General features: G+C 40.4%; 4 protein-coding genes across 19 annotated transcripts; 2 read left to right on the top strand and 2 right to left on the bottom strand.

Annotated features, from left to right (window-relative positions):
• Positions 1-629: 629 nt before the first annotated feature.
• LOC137945794 (mitochondrial carrier protein CoAc2-like) lies at positions 630-3,648 on the top strand. Of its 2 annotated transcripts, none has more exons than XM_068791822.1 (7): positions 630-858; positions 1,906-1,991; positions 2,086-2,293; positions 2,441-2,567; positions 2,663-2,847; positions 2,934-3,059; positions 3,153-3,646. In XM_068791822.1, the coding sequence occupies exons 1-7, from the start codon at positions 703-705 to the stop codon at positions 3,288-3,290; spliced, it is 1,026 nt and encodes a 341-aa protein (XP_068647923.1). In that variant the 5' UTR covers positions 630-702; the 3' UTR covers positions 3,291-3,646. The 2 variants fall into 2 exon arrangements, with proteins under 2 accessions (XP_068647923.1, XP_068647924.1); XM_068791823.1 differs by having other exon boundaries at positions 776-858; positions 1,892-1,991; positions 3,153-3,648.
• A 757-nt stretch (positions 3,649-4,405) lies between these two features.
• On the top strand, positions 4,406-9,903 carry LOC137945302 (homeobox protein ATH1-like). 15 transcript variants are annotated; one of them, XM_068791121.1, is made up of 7 exons: positions 4,409-4,670; positions 4,778-5,555; positions 5,997-6,077; positions 7,683-8,728; positions 8,849-9,201; positions 9,313-9,373; positions 9,553-9,903. In XM_068791121.1, the coding sequence occupies exons 2-7, from the start codon at positions 5,456-5,458 to the stop codon at positions 9,709-9,711; spliced, it is 1,800 nt and encodes a 599-aa protein (XP_068647222.1). In that variant the 5' UTR covers positions 4,409-4,670; positions 4,778-5,455; the 3' UTR covers positions 9,712-9,903. The 15 variants fall into 15 exon arrangements, with proteins under 15 accessions (XP_068647223.1, XP_068647222.1, XP_068647221.1 ...); XM_068791122.1 differs by having other exon boundaries at positions 4,406-5,555; positions 7,683-8,725; XM_068791120.1 differs by having other exon boundaries at positions 4,409-5,555.
• Positions 9,904-10,944: 1,041 nt separating this feature from the next.
• On the bottom strand, positions 10,945-11,556 carry LOC137946845 (abscisic acid receptor PYL2-like). Its single transcript, XM_068793137.1, has one exon. It carries the CDS (start codon positions 11,503-11,505, stop codon positions 10,945-10,947), a length of 561 nt encoding a protein of 186 aa, XP_068649238.1. The 5' UTR covers positions 11,506-11,556.
• A 2,092-nt stretch (positions 11,557-13,648) lies between these two features.
• Positions 13,649-18,957, bottom strand: LOC137946021 (ABC transporter C family member 8). Its single transcript, XM_068792169.1, has 11 exons — positions 17,419-18,957; positions 17,012-17,332; positions 16,497-16,583; positions 15,788-16,396; positions 15,529-15,693; positions 15,152-15,443; positions 14,835-15,049; positions 14,447-14,752; positions 14,301-14,364; positions 13,982-14,221; positions 13,649-13,903 (listed from the first exon to the last, which is right to left on the bottom strand). Exons 1-11 carry the CDS (start codon positions 18,913-18,915, stop codon positions 13,773-13,775), a joined length of 3,927 nt encoding a protein of 1,308 aa, XP_068648270.1. The 5' UTR covers positions 18,916-18,957; the 3' UTR covers positions 13,649-13,772.
• Between the last annotated feature and the right edge of the window lie 414 nt (positions 18,958-19,371).

Genomic DNA, 19,371 nt, shown 5'->3' with positions numbered 1-19,371 from the left:
GTGGTAATTAAAATATTATTAACTCAAACATTTGGTTTAATTAACTATTTTTATAATTAATAAAATAAATAATTTTAAATTTCGAAGATGAAGATGAAGATGAACTTTTCCACACTAACACTATCTTCGAACATGAACTTATCTACACTAACCATTTCGAAGATGAAGATCATGTAGATACATGAGATGAAGACGAAGATGAAGATCAAATTTCTAGTTTAGAAAACCTTTTCTACAATATCTTTATACTCATTACCATGGTTACATTAAAAATAAAGTGATATTCCTAAAGAGGGATATTTCTTCAATCCATGAATTACCTAAAGAAGGTAAAAAATTAAGCAAAAAGTGATATTCCTCTTTTCCCTAGTGAATTCACTTTCTTTCCTGCAGCTCGTGTCTTTGACGTCTGAAGTCAGACGCTTCCGTCGTGTCTGCAGCCAAAAGAGAGTTGCTACCACTCGGGACCACCGAATTACTGGCACCTTAAGCCTTCTCGTAGAAAAGGCCAAAGCATCTTTGAAAATTAGAGTATCGTACAATTTGTTTAACTCGCGGGACACCACAAGTTCTTCTTCCAATCAAAACCGCTGTGGAAAAAAGAATCGTTTCTGACTTGTCCATTGCCATTTCTTTTACCTCTCTCATAACCTTCTCTTTCATGCATTTCTCTACTATGGTCTCTTCTTTTCGCGTTTTTTGATGGCGGAAAGAAGAGATGACAAACAGACAATTATGTCCGATGGGATTGTGCAGTCGATGCCAGTCTTTGCGAAGGAACTTGTTGCTGGAGGTGTTGCAGGTGGCATGGCGAAAACAGTCGTCGCGCCGCTGGAGCGCGTCAAGATCTTGTTTCAGGTAAGTCATTGGGGAAATTTTCAAAGACACAAGTATTTCTTTCGTGTCTATCAATTCAATTATAAGTTATTTTTGGTTTATGTGCTTTTCTTATTTTTCTCTTGGCTGAGGTTGTGAGGTATAATGATTTCTACGCCGAGATCTTTTCAGTTTCAGCTTGTGGTTTTAAGGTGGATTCTTGGGGTTGTGATTTGGCACTAAGTGGAGGTTGGCGTTGATGGACGAAAGTGTGTGCATTTTTTTATTCTCAGTTTGATATTTGCATGTAAAGGGCCCTTCTGTGTGCTGGATTTGGTGCTTAGGGGAAAATGCGTCTGGTCTTTTTGTTATCGATAGTTAGAGGAGACTGTATCATCTTTGGAAGGAATTTTTTCTATTACTTGGGTTTACAGAAAGAAGAGTGTTGGTAAAGCGTAATGTTTTAGTTAAAATGACCTTATTGGAAATCCTTCAGTGTGGGCATTAGGGTGGGTGCCTTGAGAAACAAATCCTTCAGTGGTGTCGAATTATTTTGAAGTGGAAGTGATCTCGAGTCCGGGAATATGTTCAAATCTTGATGTGTGTCATCTTGTCTGATCGTTTATATGATAAGTTTTCTTGACTCGATTTTCCTAAAGAAGTGTTAGAATCATCCTAAATAACGTTTCACAGGTAGAAATGGCTTGTCAATTTCTAAAAGTTATTAAAAAAGAAATGACTGAGGTCCATTAGCCTCTGCGTGCTGTATCTTTGCCATCCACTGTAGTAACCATTGTCTCATTTTTGCTCTCTACTGCCCTATGATTCTATTTTTTAGTCCCATGATTTACATGATAGGGAATTTCCCCTTCCTGCATTTCCTCTAATCTCTTCAAATGATATTAAAGATGATTCATTGTTCTGTTTGAAATTGGGAGAGACTTGATGATATCATTGACCAAAGTTGGTTTTGTGTTATAGGTCTTCATGTTTATTCTCTGTTGTATGTGCTGCTAATGTCAGGGGGTTTCAATTAATGGTATTAATAAGATAAGTGTCTAACTGTTTTCTTCAGTGATTGTTTTGCAGACGAGAAGAGCAGAGTTTCAGAGTGTAGGGTTGTTGGGATCTTTCAGAAAGATTGTACGGACAGAAGGTTTATTGGGGTTTTACAAGTAGGATGAAAAAACTCTCTTATTTCCTCCAATCTCACCTTTCACCAGTTAGTTTTCAAATATCTTAGCAAGTATTGTTCTTCTTTCGTCCCAGAGGGAATGGAGCTAGTGTTGCTCGGATTGTGCCTTATGCAGCTTTGCATTATATGGCTTATGAGCAATATCGCCGGTGGATCGTATTAACTTTTCCTGACATAAGAAGAGGTCCTGTGCTTGATCTTGTAGCAGGATCCATTGCTGGAGGAACTGCAGTTCTTTTCACTTATCCTCTTGATTTAGTTCGGACCAAATTAGCTTATCAGGTGAACAACTTTGAGAATACATGCTTCTCATTTCTTTTTTTCCTGGTTATTTCCCAGATGTTGACTTAACTTTTCTCAAAGTGAGTTATTGATATAGTGGAGTTGTGGATCCAACTGCTGTATTTTATTATATAAATTGTGGCACAGGTGGTTGAACAATCAAGAGTGATTACAATAAGACAACCCCATCCTGATCATATTTATAGAGGAATTGCTGATTGTGTCTCCAAAATCTATAAACAAAGTGGTTTAAGGGGCCTCTATCGGGGTGCAGGTATGTACCACATTTAGGTTTTCATACTCTCAGAGAGGAATTTCTTTTCTCAATTATATTTGTTAGGTAATTAACACACATGGATTACATCGCAGCACCATCACTATATGGGATCTTTCCATATTCTGGTCTAAAATTCTATTTCTATGAGAAGATGAAGACTTTTGTCCCTGTAGAACACAAGAAAGATATCACTGTCAACCTCATTTCTGGGTCGGTCGCCGGTTTATTGGGTCAAACAATGACATACCCACTTGATGTCGTGAGGAGGCAAATGCAGGTAATAATTTTGATGAGGTTTAATGATAGAACTAGGAAGAAAACTTTGAAATGGAACTAATACGAATTACGACACACTATGTTCAGGTTCAAACACTTGCATCATCTACGGATGGAGGTAAAGCAGAGGGAACGATGGAGAGCCTCATTCTAATTGTTCAAAGGCAAGGATGGAAGCAACTGTTTTCAGGGCTCAGCATCAACTATTTGAAGGTATAACACATCTTTCTGTTTCCATTATATATGTACATACATATACTATATATATTGTGAATGTAATGCCAACAATGTGAATTTCTAATGCAGGTAGTTCCATCTGTAGCTATAGGGTTCACTGTGTATGATGCAATGAAGTCATGGTTGAGAGTTCCATCTCGAGACGAAAAGGTTGTTGAGGTAGTATCAGAGCGACGAACAATGAAGCCATCCTCCATGCACCCTTGAGATGAGATCTTTTATCCTCCTCGGCAATAGCCAATTTTTAATCCATTGAGGTTATTGCCAAGTTAATATAAGTGTGAGAGTTGTTCTGTGGGATTTTTCCAGAACAATCACCACCCATTCTCGTCTGTATATTTGATTCTTTCAAGATTTCTACTCATTTAGGCCATTGCCAATGGTTTGATTAGGATATGGTCTAAGATTTGGGCCCCTCAACCAGGGGCAGTGTTATGATCCTACAGTGTAGATTCGATTCTTTGTAAGATGTGTCTGAATATAGCTATATATGACCAGACTAGAAGTGAATAGTATAAAAGCAGTTAATAGACGTTCATGTATAATATTTGATTCCATGAACAGACCGTTCCTTTGGCTGTGAAGTGTGCTCCTTGAGACTTGAGAGTGACTCATTAGGATTTAGGTTCATAAACTTTTAATCCACTAATTGAAGCCTAGCTTTTCAAGGTTGATCCTTATCATATGATGTATGATGTACCACATAGGCGGAGCAGTAACAGTGAGCTCACATGAAAAAGGTCGTCTATCTCTTAAAAAGTGGTCACATGACATGAAATTAGCATATTCGAATCGAATTGGTAGATTTATGAAGGGAAGATACAAAATACAAGAAGGAGAGGGAGGATAAGATAGAAGACAAAAAACAAGGGCATGGTACAGCAAAAGCACGAGGGGGTCTACCGATCCTGGACTCTGTTGGACCTGTTGTGTGGATTAGTCACTTCCCTCACTTTGGATCAGGCGTAGACAACTTTCTTTTTCACTTCTGGGTATCCAAGGATTTGGCGCTTTCCATACGACAAGACGGGATAACATCATTGTCTTCAACTTCAACAAATGAATCGAACAGCATTAGTTGTACTCAACGTCTCGCCTCCTTGCCCTTCCAATTTCAGGGATAATTGACCCCAGTTTGTATCGTATGCTTTGTCGTCGCCTCCAGAAATATACACTTGTTGGAGTTCTGATATCCCACACTGGGACTTGAGCAGGACCCGAATCACCAGCAAAAATTACGCGAGCTGTGGGTTAGAGAAGGAGAATTACCTCGTTTCCGCTAATGTCGATTCACAGCCACTCATGGCTTGCCAGAAAAGGAGAAGGGCCGGTTGGACAAGTGGACTCTTATGTGCATTTGGTGATGGGGGGGCTGTTTTGCGAGAGAAAGGTCATGTCGTGCAGGCTCCACAGGTTCATTTGTTTACAATGCGGACAGACTGGTAATGGCAGTCTCTCGCAGAAACTGCCCTTCCTCTATAATGGTAGAATCGGGAGAGGCCCCCCATACCTTGATTCTTCGACCGTTCTACCGCTCTTCCTCAACTGCGCAGAGAACATCAAGGACCTGCTAACCTCTGTGGTACAGTGAGTACACAAAACTCCAGTCTTCAGATCAGTTGTCGCGCACTAAATTGCCCAAGTCACGACCAGTCGACGATTCCCCTGTTTTTTCTCTCCGTTTTTTTGTTCAGCGACGTTATCAACTTCAAGGTGGTACACGATTACGCATCAGACACTAATCAGCCCATGAAGAGCAGAAATTAAGTATCGAAAGCTTTTAACGAGAAGTACAGAGCGGGGAGCCATCATCATTGACGACCGTACGCGATTGGGTTCTGTAAAGGAAAAAGAGGAGAGCCTGCGGCAGCCCCATTTTAAATTTTGTCAGAGATCTATTTCCCACTAAATTTCCTAGCCACTCTCGGCGACTTGGAGCTGCTGACGCCACCGGTGTCCTCGCTTCTTCGCATTCACTTTCTTTTAATTTTTTATGTTTCCTTTTTTTGGCCAAACAAAGAAAACAAGGTGGAAGCGGAAAAGGAAAACTTGCAGCCTAAAAAGCTAATGAAAGTAGCCTTGTTTGTCTGCAGCCTGCCGAAAATAGCTCTGCTGGGAACAGGGATTTGAACAGAGAAACCAGATATTTTGATACCGATGATTGCAGAGAGAGAAGCAGAGGGGGATGAGGAAGACCAGGGAAATGAGGGGAGAAGAGAGAGTGATGGGCCCCTAAAGCCTGCAAGAGAAATGAGTGTTACTGCACCAACAGTAATGCTTTCTCTCTCCTTCTCTTTCTACATGTCTTTGTTTTTTTCTCGTGTGGCTCTTCTTCCTCCCCTATCCCTTTTTCTGCCCCGGAACACGCTTTAATGCATGGGCCATTGCTTTTTTCTCTATCTCTTCCGAACTACGAATTATTTTTCTCTTTGGCAACTGACTTCATTCGTTTCTGGGATTCTGCCAGACAAGGTAAATAAACAAAGCATTAGAGTTTCCTGTTGGTTTTGGGATAGTCTTACTCCTTAAGCCTCTGAGTTGTTAGACTGAATCCTTCTCTTTAGCAACAGGTTTGTGTCATGCGCTTTGACAGAAATGGAGAAAATGAGTGGTTAGGGATGGTTTCCGGACCCATCCCTTTAGTTCTAACTTCTGAAAAGGTTACCATTTTGAGTGATCAAATGCTTTTTTGTTTTCTGGGGCTAGGTTTAATGTTCTAGAGGAAAGGGGAGACTGCTGAATCTTTCTCTTGGACTTTTCTTGGACTAAGCACCGCCCTGAAAAAATAAATCCACTTATTTAGTCTATTTAAATGGATAGGACCGCATTGTCTTTTGGATATTTAGGTCCAAAGGCCTGTGCAGAAGCCTATGAATGTTGATGAACTCTTACCTCTATTGCCCTGGTTGTCAGTCAGGTGCCGAGAAGGAATTTGCCTCCTCATTGGCGGTTTGTTTCACAACAGGGGATTCACCATCTTCAGACAGAAAAGAGGTCCGTTCTCTCGCTTATTTTCTTCTGTTTTGCGTAGACTTGAATGATTGTTTGGCGTTATCAGACTGAAGTGCTTTCGTTGTACCGGATGATCTTATGGGTCCAAGACTTGCTTGTATATTTGAGTTCACATAATAATCTGCTTCAACTAAGAATCGAGAATCTGTGGTCAACGAGAGCGTGCAATGGAGTAGGCATTTTGGTTGTACATATTGTTATCCCATTGTTGCCAGGTCTTTGAGTTTCATGCCAATTCTTGAACCAAGAACACGACTATCTTATACCACTGTTGAGACTGGACAAAGCTCGTTTTTGTACCTTTTCTTTAGCTTCACATTGATAATTTGGTCATTGACATACTATACTGGTGCTTCATGCTCTTTGAGTTGAAATCAAACTGAGAACATTATGCAAGGCATCTTCTTCTCCTTTATGGGAGATGTAGACAAGTGTTTGGCATGGATTTTCATGTGACACTCTCTCACTATGAAAAGAGAAATAAAGCACTTGGACTAGTGAACTGCTGGCTAAGAACAGCAAAAAGAAACAAAATAAGAAAATGTAACAAAATGAGAGGGGTTTTTTAGAACATGAGATTCAGAATGAAATATGTCAATGGTGTTCCATTCTACATACAGATTGGGGTTTGTGTATTTTACCTCATTTTTGTCAAATAAATTTATTGGCATTGATTTACTAATTCATGAGAGTAAAATTGCAGAGAAAGGCCAACTGAGTGGAAAGTTCTCTCCCGGATCATATTTACTCTAGGAATCAACAGATATAGACCTTTGTGAAGTCTACCTCATTGCAGTAAACATTATGTAGTTGTTGATCAATTTGATCCTTCCTGTTTTGAGAAATTTTCATGCTGCAGCATCCACAAGCACGGCCATCTGTGGACTTTTAGTGCTTCTATACAAGAGAAATGGTAGGGTAACTTGTGACTGCATTCTGCATCATTGCCGCTATGTTATGATGTTAAGGAATGGGAAAATTGCCATCTTGACTTGAAGAAACTAATATTTACATGGGAGGATAAATTTTTCTCATATTGAACACTACTCTTTTTCCTTATCCGGTATGTAATGTTTGGATTCTTCTCTTACACTTATTTTTGAGTTAATGGGACATTCTCTCGTATAAAAAATTAAGAAATGGTGCACTGCTGAAATCTCCATATGCTACCTACCTTTCTTTTAACATACATCTACTTTCCCAGGTTAATGTTATCAAAGAAGTTTTGCTTAAGAGGTTCAAAGGGATTCTATTGTTTGTGGGACAGGCTTCAGCTGTTGAGAGAGATTCCCAGTGAAGATTGCTTGCAGATTTGCCTGGAGCAAAGCACCAATACTTAACACTTGTGTAGCTTCAGCTTCCTTATCACTGGGCATTATGTAGAGAAAATTTCAAGGTTTAGAATAACAACAACCTTCCCTCAGAAAAGACCAAATAAAGTTTGGTTAAAATCTGTTCTCAGAGTGCAAATTTTCTGTGAAACTATAATTTTGTTCTTTTCGATTCTCAGTGGTTTCTAATTTATATGTAAGGCATCATTGATGACAATGGAGAATGATATATTTAACTCATCAGTGCCTATTTCAGATCAAAATTCAATGCTTATAGATGCAACATCTGAAAAGATATATCCTGATCCACTTGTTCAGCACGGTGAGCTCGATCTTAACTCTCAAACTCAGATAATATCTGGATATCCTTTACTTTCAACATTTCCTTCAGATCACATTGACAGCCACATTAGAAGAGATGCCTTGGGCACCTGTGCTATCGGAGACAACCAGTTTCCTCAGGAATTTGTTGGCCCTTCTATGTCAGCGACTTCTCTTGCAACCCTTCTCTCTTCGAGGACAGGTCTCCAGGAAACTGCATATGCAATGCCTGCCTCTGAGACACAATTGGCAAATTTGAGAACTTTCATTTCATACGATAGTTCTAATGCATCAAAATCCAACACAGACTTTGTAGCAACCAAACAAGATATGGGAATGAATGGCGAACTTAGTTATCGATGGGATTACCACCAAATATTGGGTCATCAAGAGCTTCCACTCAAGGCTCCTTACAGCTCTGTGGGCACATCACACCATGTCGGCACAAATCATTCGTTCAGTTACCGTATCCCTAGTAATGAGCTTTCCCTCAGTCTTGCCTCTTCTCGCCCTTCCATTGTTGTTTCAGACCAATGCTCAGAAATAAGTTGCTCTGGTGTAACTCAGGTTACATCAAAAGAGAATGGATATGCTGACTATGGTGAATCACAAGTTGGGTCTCGCAATGGTTGGCCTGATATGAGTAACAATGGGCTGGGATTTGAGCAAACCACATCAAATCGTAAGGATCTCCTGATGGGTTGTGGACCATATAGACAGGCATCTTGGTTCTTGCAGGTGCCATTAGTAGCGAAGTATCTCCATGTTGCTCAGGATATACTAATCAAGATCGCCAGCAATGCACTCGAGAATCTAAAGCACATGGATCAAAATGAAATGGAAATGTGTGATTCAATGTCGGGTTCCAATATGTGTCTGTTCTCTTCTGGAGAAATGAAATATCACGATCAGATGAAGCTGAGATGGCAAAAGCAAGGACTTCAAACACAGAAAGCAGAACTGTTGGCTATGCTCCAAGTGGTAGCTTGAATCTTTTTTGTTTGCTCAAAAGAACTAGAATTTGTTCATTTTCTTGTGTTCCCCTTGGTTTTCACTTTGTTTCTTTTTGTCTAATTCTGGGTTTCACTTTTATAATGCCAGGTTGATCGTAGGTATAATCAATGTGTGGATCAAATTCAGGCAGTCGTATCTGCATTCTATGTTGCAATGAAGCTGGATCCCAAGATTCACACTCAATTTACCCTTCACACGGTCTCAAGCTTCTACAGAAAACTTAGGGACCGTATATCCCATCAAATTATCATGATTGAGAACTGCCTTGACAGCGAAAGCATGCAAGAAAGCCATAAGTCTTTAGAATCTTCTGTGCAAAAGCAGTTGATGTTGCAGCATATGAGAAGAAGTGATCCACTGTCATGGCGACCACAGAGAGGGCTCCCAGAGAAGTCAGTCACCGTTTTACGACAATGGATGTTTCAGAATTTCCTCCACCCGTGAGTTGCTTACTTAGACTACTGTGCAGAAAGGATGCTTTTATATTCTTTTTCTTTCAGTGAAGAAACAAACCAGTAGGATGTAATCTCCCATGGATATCCAACTTTCAGGTACCCAAAAGATTCGGAAAAGCACTTACTTGCCCTCCAGAGTGGGCTGACTCGGAACCAGGTACTTTACCTTTGTTGGAAAACTCCATTGCAGGAGCTTTAAGTTTCGTTTCCCGGAGTTTAAAGCCATGGTGTTTTAAGCAGGATTGAATCCCATTTTAGACATGCTGAAATGAACACATACAACTCGTCTTTATTGCTGTTCATATTTCTCATCCCTTGCATAACCTTATTGATCAGGTCTCCAACTGGTTCATTAACGCACGGGTCCGACTGTGGAAGCCAATGATAGAAGAAATGTACATGGAGATGAACAAAACTGATGGAAAGGAAGAAGGAAATGTCGGTCCTCACCGGCATCCTGGATTCAGCAGTGATCATAGGTTTCAAATGGAGTGAAGCAGAGACATCAGTTTGTCGTAATTGTATATACGTGTTCCCTGAACTATTATTTTGCTGTGTGTAAATCCGGCTTCGGGTGTGGTCAACTTTTCTTCTGCTGTTTCTTCACGTCTGTTTTCTATTTTTTATTCTCTCTTTGAACTCGGTACCAAATATCTTGTTTATCCATCTCATGCACGTCGGTGACCAGAGTCTGTGTATCCCATTGAGCTTGGTTTCTCTTTCTGATGCATCTGGAGAAGACAATGGTGTTGGCCTTGAGCAAATGAGGGACTAGGCTTATTTTTCTCTGAAGAAGGGTTGGGACTTATGAATAGCCGTGAGCGGGTTAATGGGCTATTGGTCAAGCCCATTCTGGTTGACCAAGGGACCAATCTAGTATCCGAGATGGGCTCTAAAATTGGATGCCCAGTCGCAGATTCCACTCACATGTCTCGTAAGGTTTCACCCTTGTCACCACAAACGAGATTAGTGATTAGGGTTGACATTGCTGCCTTTACTGCAAACTGGTGCCCGAAATTGCTTACCTAATAGCCCACCGCCTTCCAGAGAAGCTCTATTTTCTTTTCCTTTTTTTTTTTCTTTCGGTGCCTTACCCCAGGAAACATGTATTTTTTACCAAGGAAGATGATGACAGATTGATCGAGTTTGAAAGTGCTCGCAGTCACCAGAAGAAAGAGAGGTTATAACTGAAATCGACTGTGATTTTAAACTACGAATATGGAGAGGTGATGAAATGGATTTGGTTCATGTGAACTGCCCGACGTACGTAAGAAGTTGGAATTGGAGAGGAAATGGAATGAGAGAAGTATCATCATATGAAGTCAGAACTTGCAGCAGCGCATTGACAGAATGAGTGTGGGTTTCGGCTTTTTTCCCTTTTTTTTTTTTCTTCTTCTTCTGCAACTCGATATTATCGATGGGGATCGAGGTGGGAAAAAGGTAGAAGAAGAATTAAAACAAAAAACAGCTGGTGAAACAGTAAAAGTTCATATATAGATCAAGCGTGGGTAAAACTGCAGTGAGAACCGCTCTGCCTTCTCTAAACTATGATTTTGAAAATTTCCAAGAACAATTACAGCAAAAACCCACCCACCCACCAATACTTAAATAAATAAAGTCACCCAACATAAAACTCTCGTCTCTTCTTCATCTTCTTCTCAAGAACAAAACTCAAAAAGAGAAAACAGCACAGACCCATGACGATCACTCGCGCTTTCGCCGCCAGCCTCATCCAGCAGGTCCGTTATTCCCTTGTAAAGAGGCCACAGCCACAACCGCCAGCTTCTGCAGATTCAACTTGACAACCGTATCCACGAACATCTTCGTATCCTCCCCAGTGTTTCCATCCGGTATATCCACGATATAAGACTCCAGAACGACGGTATAAACATTGGCGTCCGCCTTCCTGAACTCATTAACCGAGGTGACCGACCTGTAATTCTTGAGCCGGTGCTCTCCCCCAACGACGCTGAAGCTCAGTATATGATTCTCATCGTCCAACATCTCGAGCCTCTCGGTGCTGGCGGACGCCGGCAAGCCGGATATAACCGTGACGTCCCGGATGGAGCCCACCCCTCCATCCCCTCTCGTGGAGCAGCTCTTGATGAAGTGCTTATACCTCTGCGGATTCTCGAAGCTCCGTACAAGAGGCCAGACGGCGCCGAGGGGTGCGTCGATCTTCTGCGAGATCAGAGAAGTACAAGTGTGCGGCGCCGGCTCGAAGGTGTGGTAATTGCGGATGACCGAATCCAGTTCCGCCCATTCTTCCTGGGTTAGCGGCTGCGGCATCTTCTCAGTAGCACCTGCGGTCAAGGTAGAAGAAGAAGAAGCAGCAGCTCAATAAAGAACTCATGCAAGGAGAAACCAAAAGGAGAGAGAGAGAGGGACGGCGGAGGGGGTGGAGAAGATGAAGAAGGTGGTTGCATGGACTTATTTATAGATATTGACTTTTTTGACGAGATATATCTGTAAAATATATTTTTGTGACAGATATACCCTTGTCTGTTTTTTTAATTTCCCCACTAGAAGACAAACATTTCTAATGAAGACTTTTGTCGTTTTCTCGAAAAGGCAACTCGAAGGAGCCTGTTTCTATAGTTAGCAAATGGAAGGCCGAGGGTCCGACAATGACAAAACCAGCGAAATCCGCTCCCCACTGCAACAAAACATTATAAAAATAGGGAGGTCATTTTCGGAAATTGGGTCTGGTAAATAGAGGTCAATGTGGGAAAGGAATAGGGGCAAATCGGGGAAGTAGAGTGGACAAGGAGAACCGATGGAAAGACTTGTCGCTATCTGTGAAAAGGAGGGAGTGTAGATTGAAGAATCATGTGAGGCGTGTAACAAACTGTCCGCTTTTTGCAGATTCTCGTCACCTGGCCCTGCCCTTGCCACATAAACCCCACAATTATTATTATTTTTTTTTACAATTATTTAAATTCACTGATTATTTTCACGGTGACAATTTTTTATAATTTTCTATCAACAAAATCCTATTAGTGCTTTACTAGTAATTTTTTAAAGAAAATTAAATAATTTATTAATAAAATAAAATATTAAATATTAAATTACAGTGAAATTTTGTATTGTGATAAAAATATTAAAGCATCAATTATCAAATACTTATTTTAAAAAAAATATATGGGTTTTCAGGCCATTTTAGCTGAAAATTCTTATTTTCAAAAAATATGATTTAATTCCTTATAAAGTCACTCATAGAGTCTAAGAAACTGTTTAGAACCCCATGGAAAATTAAAAAAAATAAGAATTTTGACCATTATTATTCTAAAAAATAATTAGTAAAAATGAAATTTTAATTATTATATTATTTTTAAAAATAATTATGGTCAAATTCTTTTTTTTTTTATGGGGTTCCAAATAGACCCAAGTTTTTACCTTATTTTAATGATTAATTCAAGAATGAAAGTCTGTATATTATTTCGTTGGTTTCGATTAGTCGGAGTTGACGAGCGTTTTGTACTCATTTCAATTGAATATCGACATAGAACCACTTGATCATTAAATACCCATTATTTTAAGAAATTTCGTTGAGCCATCGGATTCGGGGGGGCTTGGAAGTCTGGTCCGGAAAGTCCAAACGTGATGTTCGGGTGAAGACTGAAGAGGTGGGTTCGTCGTTACTGATCACGCTTCGCAGGAAAGAGACGGCGATGACGTTTCGGTACCCGAGTCAAAGAGAGGAAGCGTGTGGACTCGGCGGCCTGCCTGGCGCAGCAGTCCAGTCTCCAGACTGCAAACTGCGAAGTTCAGGGCAGCAGCAAGTTGCAAGTAGAGCCAGCCAAATAAATTGGGTCGCTTCTTCGTCTGCTGGAGGTTGCGTTTGAGACTGGGAAGTGGGAACCACCCGGCTCCAGCTACGAAACGAACGATGAGACGAGTCAAGAGAACCCCGTGGCCTCTAATCTGCCTGGCTTTTATTATTATATATTGCTTACGAGTTACGTTCAATGCTTTGACAATCCGTCCGATTCGACCGATTGAACTCATTATTCAACTAGGATGGGAATTCAACCCCTTTTTGTTTGTAAATGATGGATTAAATATTCCCAAATTCTTTTTTATATAAATGCACTTATAGATAACCTCTGCGAGTGCTGAGACTAGAGCAATTGCTTTTGATGATTGCTCTTATTATAAGAGCGAGTTAGTGGGAGAAGTTGACATGAAGCACGGAACGTACCTTCTTAAACTGCCAATGATTAAGCAGCGTCCACAATCATAAGAACCGTTATCTAATCATAAGGTCTCCATCCACTCAGCTTAACGCCGGCTGTTTTCTTTAATCAAGAAGTGTTTACGCAATTTGGACTTTGGGCTTTGTAAACAAATCAGAGATGAATGATGCTTTGCCTTTGGGACCAGTAATACTAAGAGGACATGTTTACCACTCTGTAATATACAAAGTCCTTCACAACTGAACCGTGCAAGCTTATTCTATATTGAACCCTATGTGGTGGTGAAATAATTGCTTAAATTTGTTCAGCAACCTTCCCTTCCATTTAAAATCTTAAAATTTCCAGCCTTGAATCCTTGCCTTAGTTCGTTCCATGGTTGAGATCCTGCTCGGAGCCCCTTCTACAATTTGCCCAGTATTCAGCAACAAGCTTAGCAAAGGAAGAGTTTGTCTCCATAAGTTTTGATGGGTTTTCATATTCGATCAACTTTCCTGTAAGGAACATATAATGGTTTGTTAAGATAAGGGACCAATATCAAGTTTAGCAATGGAAACAAAAAGAGATCCTACCGTAAGAAAGAACCATGACCATATCACTATCAGTGACCGTTGGCACTCTATGAGCTACTGTTATTACTGTGCAGCCCGAGAACTCCTTTCTTATTACTCTTTGAAGAATGGCATCCGTTGCTGAATCAATGGATGCTGTAGCTTCATCCAACACTAGGATTTTGTTTCTCTTCAGTAGGACCCGGCCAAGACAGAATAGTTGGCGTTGTCCAACACTCCAGTTTTGGCCTTCATCACTCACTGTTAATGGAAACAAGTGTAAAGCAAAACACAAACTTCATCATTACCCCCAAGGAAAAATAAAGAGTGCATGGCATACCAGAGGAATCAAGAAGGTGAGGTAGAGCACTAACTGTAGTACTCAGTTGGCACTTCTCTAAAGCCTGATACAAGCTGAATGAGAACCTATGTCAATATGAACTCATAGGCAACATCAAGCATGAACAGATGGACAGATAGCATTACCTTCCAAATCTCTTGATCAGAATAAAGGCCTAATGGATCCAAGTTACTTCGGATGCTACCTCGAAATAGTGCTGGTTCCTGCGGAATTATGCTTAGTTTCATCCTCAAGTCTTTTAGGCCAATGGAGCAGATGTCTAAACTGTCCACAAGAATTCTCCCACTGACAGGTTCCACAAGACGAAACAGAGCACTGATCAGAGTGGTTTTTCCACTTCCAGTTCTTCCCACCACTCCAACCCTCTTCCCGGCTTTAAAAGTGCACGTGATTCCCTTAAGAACCAAAGGTGCATTCGAGCGATATTTTACCTGAGCACAGCCATCAAAACTGTAGAAATTAAAGACTGTCTAACCGACCTTAACCAGAAAACTAGTTATCACAATCTCTTACTTTCAGCTCCTGTAAATCGATTCTCCCCTCAGAAGGCCATGAAGAGGGGGGCCTCTTATCGTCCACTATAGCTGGTGGTTCTGATGGGATATGAATATATTGTTTTATTCGTTCAACAGAAATGATTGAGTTGGCTAAGTTGCAGTGGAAACGAGTCAGGAACACTTGGGCTGATGTGAGAGTCAATGCATATGTAAGAGACAATCCAGCTAGACCTGAAGATATAGTCAAGAATTCCATATTCAGGGTCAAACAGCACCTAAATCACAGAAAGAAAGAGAGATCAAACCTGAAAGCAACCGGTAAACAAAATAAACCTGGAGCTACGGCGTTAGGAAGCAGAACAAGAAGAAGTGTTGAAGTGATGACGGTCAAATTTTGAAGTGCTTCCACTCTTATAAGCACCCATTCCATGGCAGCATTTGTATAGAAGAAAAGGCTCGCATCAGTATCAACAAGCCTTAAGTAGTTGCTTATGAATCTATCCATTGCAGAGAAAGCCCTTATGGAGACTACGCCCAGTGATGTCTCCGCTGCATAACTCATAACAGGAGCCTTAGTCGTCCCATTGATCCTAATCAGAGCCCTTGCTGATGCCATGTAGTACCCCTTCAGTTGAACAAGCAAAGCTAAAATAAGAGAAATTACCATGTGATGTATGTCGTGAAATCAAATTTCCATAACAGAGATTCACCTGAACATAGTTTGCTAATAGTAGAATGGGTATTGCGACAACCAACACTTGCCAGGTCACAGCTGCCATAATCCCAAGGGTTGAGACCACCTCGATTGCACCAGTTAATGCAAAAGCAAGGGCATAAGGAATGTCAAAATCGATCACAGTCAAGTCTGAAGATGCCTGCAAAAGATTTGCAAATGAATTCTAAAAAATGGAGCAAATGCCAAAATCCCTCTACGTAAATCTGCTCCTGTAAACAGAATAAGACACTCACTCGAGTAAAGATTCTTCCAACTGGTGTTGAATCAAAAAATGACATAGGAGCTTTGAATACCGAGTTCATTAATGAAGAAAAGAAAGCTTCTGATGCTTTCAGACCAAGCAAAGCTGCAGACAAGGTCCTTAAGTACACAAATAGGCAACTAAATGCTGAAATTCCTGCATAAACCCCAATTAAGATGCTACTTCCAAGGTATGAAATTTTATCCGCTAGAGCCAACCAATATGTTGATAATATTTGAAGAATGACAAAAGCAAATTGGTTGAAAAGAAGCGAAGCGAATTGCACATATCCCCTTGATGTACGTATGTAATCAAAATATGGCTTCCAGCCAATATGTGTCTCCATTTCTTCATCTTCAGTGAGTTGGACAGTTGAAAGATTAAGATTGGAGATCTCTTCCTGACTCATTTGTTCAGAAAGGGGAAACCCTTTTGACTCCATCTGATCTCCCTTCTCAGATTCATCTTGCATTAGATTTCTCTTACTCTCAAGGGCTGTCATTGCCTCTTGGTGAGCTGTCACAAGCTGTTCAAATGCTGTTCCAGATCTTAAAAGCTCCTCATAAGTTCCTGATTGAGTTATCTGTCCACCTACCATGACCTGAAATAAGAATCTGAAACTTGACTAAATGCAGGAATAAAAAAGAAAACACAATAAGGGAAGAAGAACTGAAAAGAAGATGATTGCATAGATTGATTACCAAAATTCTATCAACTTCTGTCAGAAACTCAACTTGGTGGGTGACTAGAATGACAGTTTTCTTCTCCAGAGCAGCCATCACACATTCCTACATTTTCTCATTTCCCATCAATTAGAAATCAGAAAAAAAAAATAGTTTCGTTGTCATTTTTGCACTATTCACACAAGCAGAGACATTAAGAAAATTAGCCTATCTCGAATAAACTTTAGGCAATATTGCTTTGATCTACATCTTGGGACTAAAATGAAGTGGGTAGTCAGTTTGAAAATGAGTAACAGCTCCTAGTAAGGACCGGTAGAATTATATTCACTAACCTCAGACATCTAGTTGAATTACCATGCTTCAACTCTTTTAAGGGTGAACCAGATAGATCTAGTTTTGGGTGGCATTTACAGGAATACAAATGGCCTCTGGACATTTTTAGGATTGGCGAGCATCAGGAATAATACTTGACACAGTTGGTGCATTTCCAATAATGAACTAGCAGACCCAGTGATACTTAGCATGCTACTTACATGGAAAAGGATTGCAGCAGTATGTGCATCAACTGCGCTAAAAGGGTCATCAAGGAGATAAGTGTCTGCATCACCGTAAACAGCTCTAGCAAGCTGAATCCTTTGCTTCTGTCCCCCGCTCATGTTGAGCCCCCTCTGTCCAATCTCGGTCAGATCTCCATGGTCAAAATTGTCTATATCTTTATCCAAAGCAGAGACTTTTATTGCCTTCTTGTACCTATCAATGTCCATTGGCTTTCCAAACAAGATATTATCTCGGATTGTCCCGCTTTGTATCCAAGCAGTCTGGGCAACATAGGCTATGGAGCCAAGAACTTCAACCTGAAAAAGTTCAACAAAAATGAGAATTTGAATTCATTTGAAAATTATATAGCAAGATATAACTTTTAAAATTTTGTATGACTTACATCTCCTGAAATTTTTGGTATTTCACCGAGTAAGGCATGCAAGAGAGAAGACTTCCCAGCACCAACAGGGCCACAGATTGCAACTTTCTGTCCCTGTTTTATATGTAAGGTCAAATCCTTCAGAGTTAGAGATGATGTGTCCAGGTTCCAACTGAAAGCCCCAGAGCGTATTCTAACACTGCAATCAGAATGTTCAAAGACGATCCTCTTCACACCCCCTTCCGGGAGCTCTTTTTCTAGTAAAAATACATCAAGACGATCCAATGAGACTTTAACTTGGATCAACATAGAGAGAGCCTCAGGGAGCATCCTCACAGGTTCGGACATGACCCGAAGAATTGCAAGAATTGTGAAAATGGTGCTTGCATTCAACGGGGCAGACCTCAAAATGGCACAACCAGCAAAAACCACCGAAGACACAAGCATAGGAGACATCCAATACAACACAGTTCCATAGGACTTCTTAATTTGGGCCTCTGACAACCAATTAAACTCAATTTTCCTGAGAGACTCGATCACACTTTTGAATTTTTCTTCCCATGACTGTAATTTGATAATCTTCATATTGTTTAGGACTTCAGAGGTGGCTTTAAGTCTTTCATCTTGAGCAACCATGAATTCAGACTGGCACTTCTGTAGCATCTTTGCAAATGGAAAATTTAAAAGCGCACAAATGGTGAGAGGCACTAAACCTGGAAGACTACCCAGTCCCACAACCCCAAACAGCACACTGACTGCAAGGACTAACTGCAGCAGGAGAGTCCAGGTTGTGTGAAGCCACCAAGGAAATTCACCAAGACGGTATGCATCAACTGCAATGTAATTAACAATCTCTCCTGTAGAATGATTTCTCCTACCAGAGCTGGACAGCTTAAGAAGCTTGTGAAAAACAGCCACCATAACAGCTGATCTCATTCTCATACCAAATCTCCTCGCACCAAAAAACCAATGCCTTTGTGACAAAGACTCCACAACTTTAACAATAACTAAGAATCCAACTAACACAAGACCTTGGTGCAGATTTCTCTCTTCATGGGCAGAAAACTTCACGAAAGCATAAAGCAGCACTGGTGCTGCCACAACAGAGAATGTCCTAAAAATTGCATAGAATCCTATCACAATCATTGGGTTCTTGTTGCACTTGAGTAGAGCTTTAAGAACCAAATTACGATCTGGACATGAATTCAAACTTTTCTTTGTCAGCTGATCAAATTCATGGGCAAAACTCTGATAAGCTTCAAGTGCTTCATCTTCTATTTCCAAGGGGGGTATGTCTTCAAGCAGTAATGGTTTCGAATAGCCCAAACTCAGTAATGAATTGATCCAAGAAAATGTCAATTGATTGAACCAACCAGTTTTGCTAAATTCAGTTTGATTTCCTTTTGTTTTACCAACAAGAGGCTCCTCTAACCCCTGGTTAACATTTTCCTGATGAGGTTTCTTAAAGAGTCTAATAGAGCAAAAGAGTAAAAACAAGTTTACTGGCCAGGATAGCATGTCGATGATCCTGACAGTCTCCTTTTTTACTAAAATTTTAATGTTAAGTAGAGAAACTAGAACTGAAAATGAGACCCACCAAATCAAAATTAGGATGTTTTCCAATTTGGTCCATTGTATATTCAATGAAACTGCCAAGAACATCCAAACTAGTCCTCTGACAAGGTAGAAATTTGCAAGCCTGAATCCATCTTTTGTCTCTTGAAAATTCCATAAACCAGAAATGATATATCCAATGCCGGCTATGAAAGCACAAGAAGAGACAAACACAAAGCCCCAGTGTTTTGTTCTGTTTACTTTGATTGGAATTTTTCTGATAAATCTCACAAGTACAATTCCACAAAAGAGAATTAAAAATAGGAGATTCAAACCATCTATTCCGCATCTTTGTAGACATGAAGATCGTATATCAAACTGATCTTCACAAATCCAATTAAATTCCCCTGCGGCTCCACA

Source organism: Aristolochia californica, unplaced genomic scaffold, assembly GCF_029961685.1.
Source record: "Aristolochia californica isolate CCGP_79_NKW_82.1479 unplaced genomic scaffold, dmAriCali1.0.hap1 SCAF_12, whole genome shotgun sequence".
In the NCBI taxonomy this organism is placed as follows: domain Eukaryota; kingdom Viridiplantae; phylum Streptophyta; class Magnoliopsida; order Piperales; family Aristolochiaceae; genus Aristolochia; species Aristolochia californica.
This window is presented reverse-complemented; position numbering and strand designations above follow the sequence as displayed.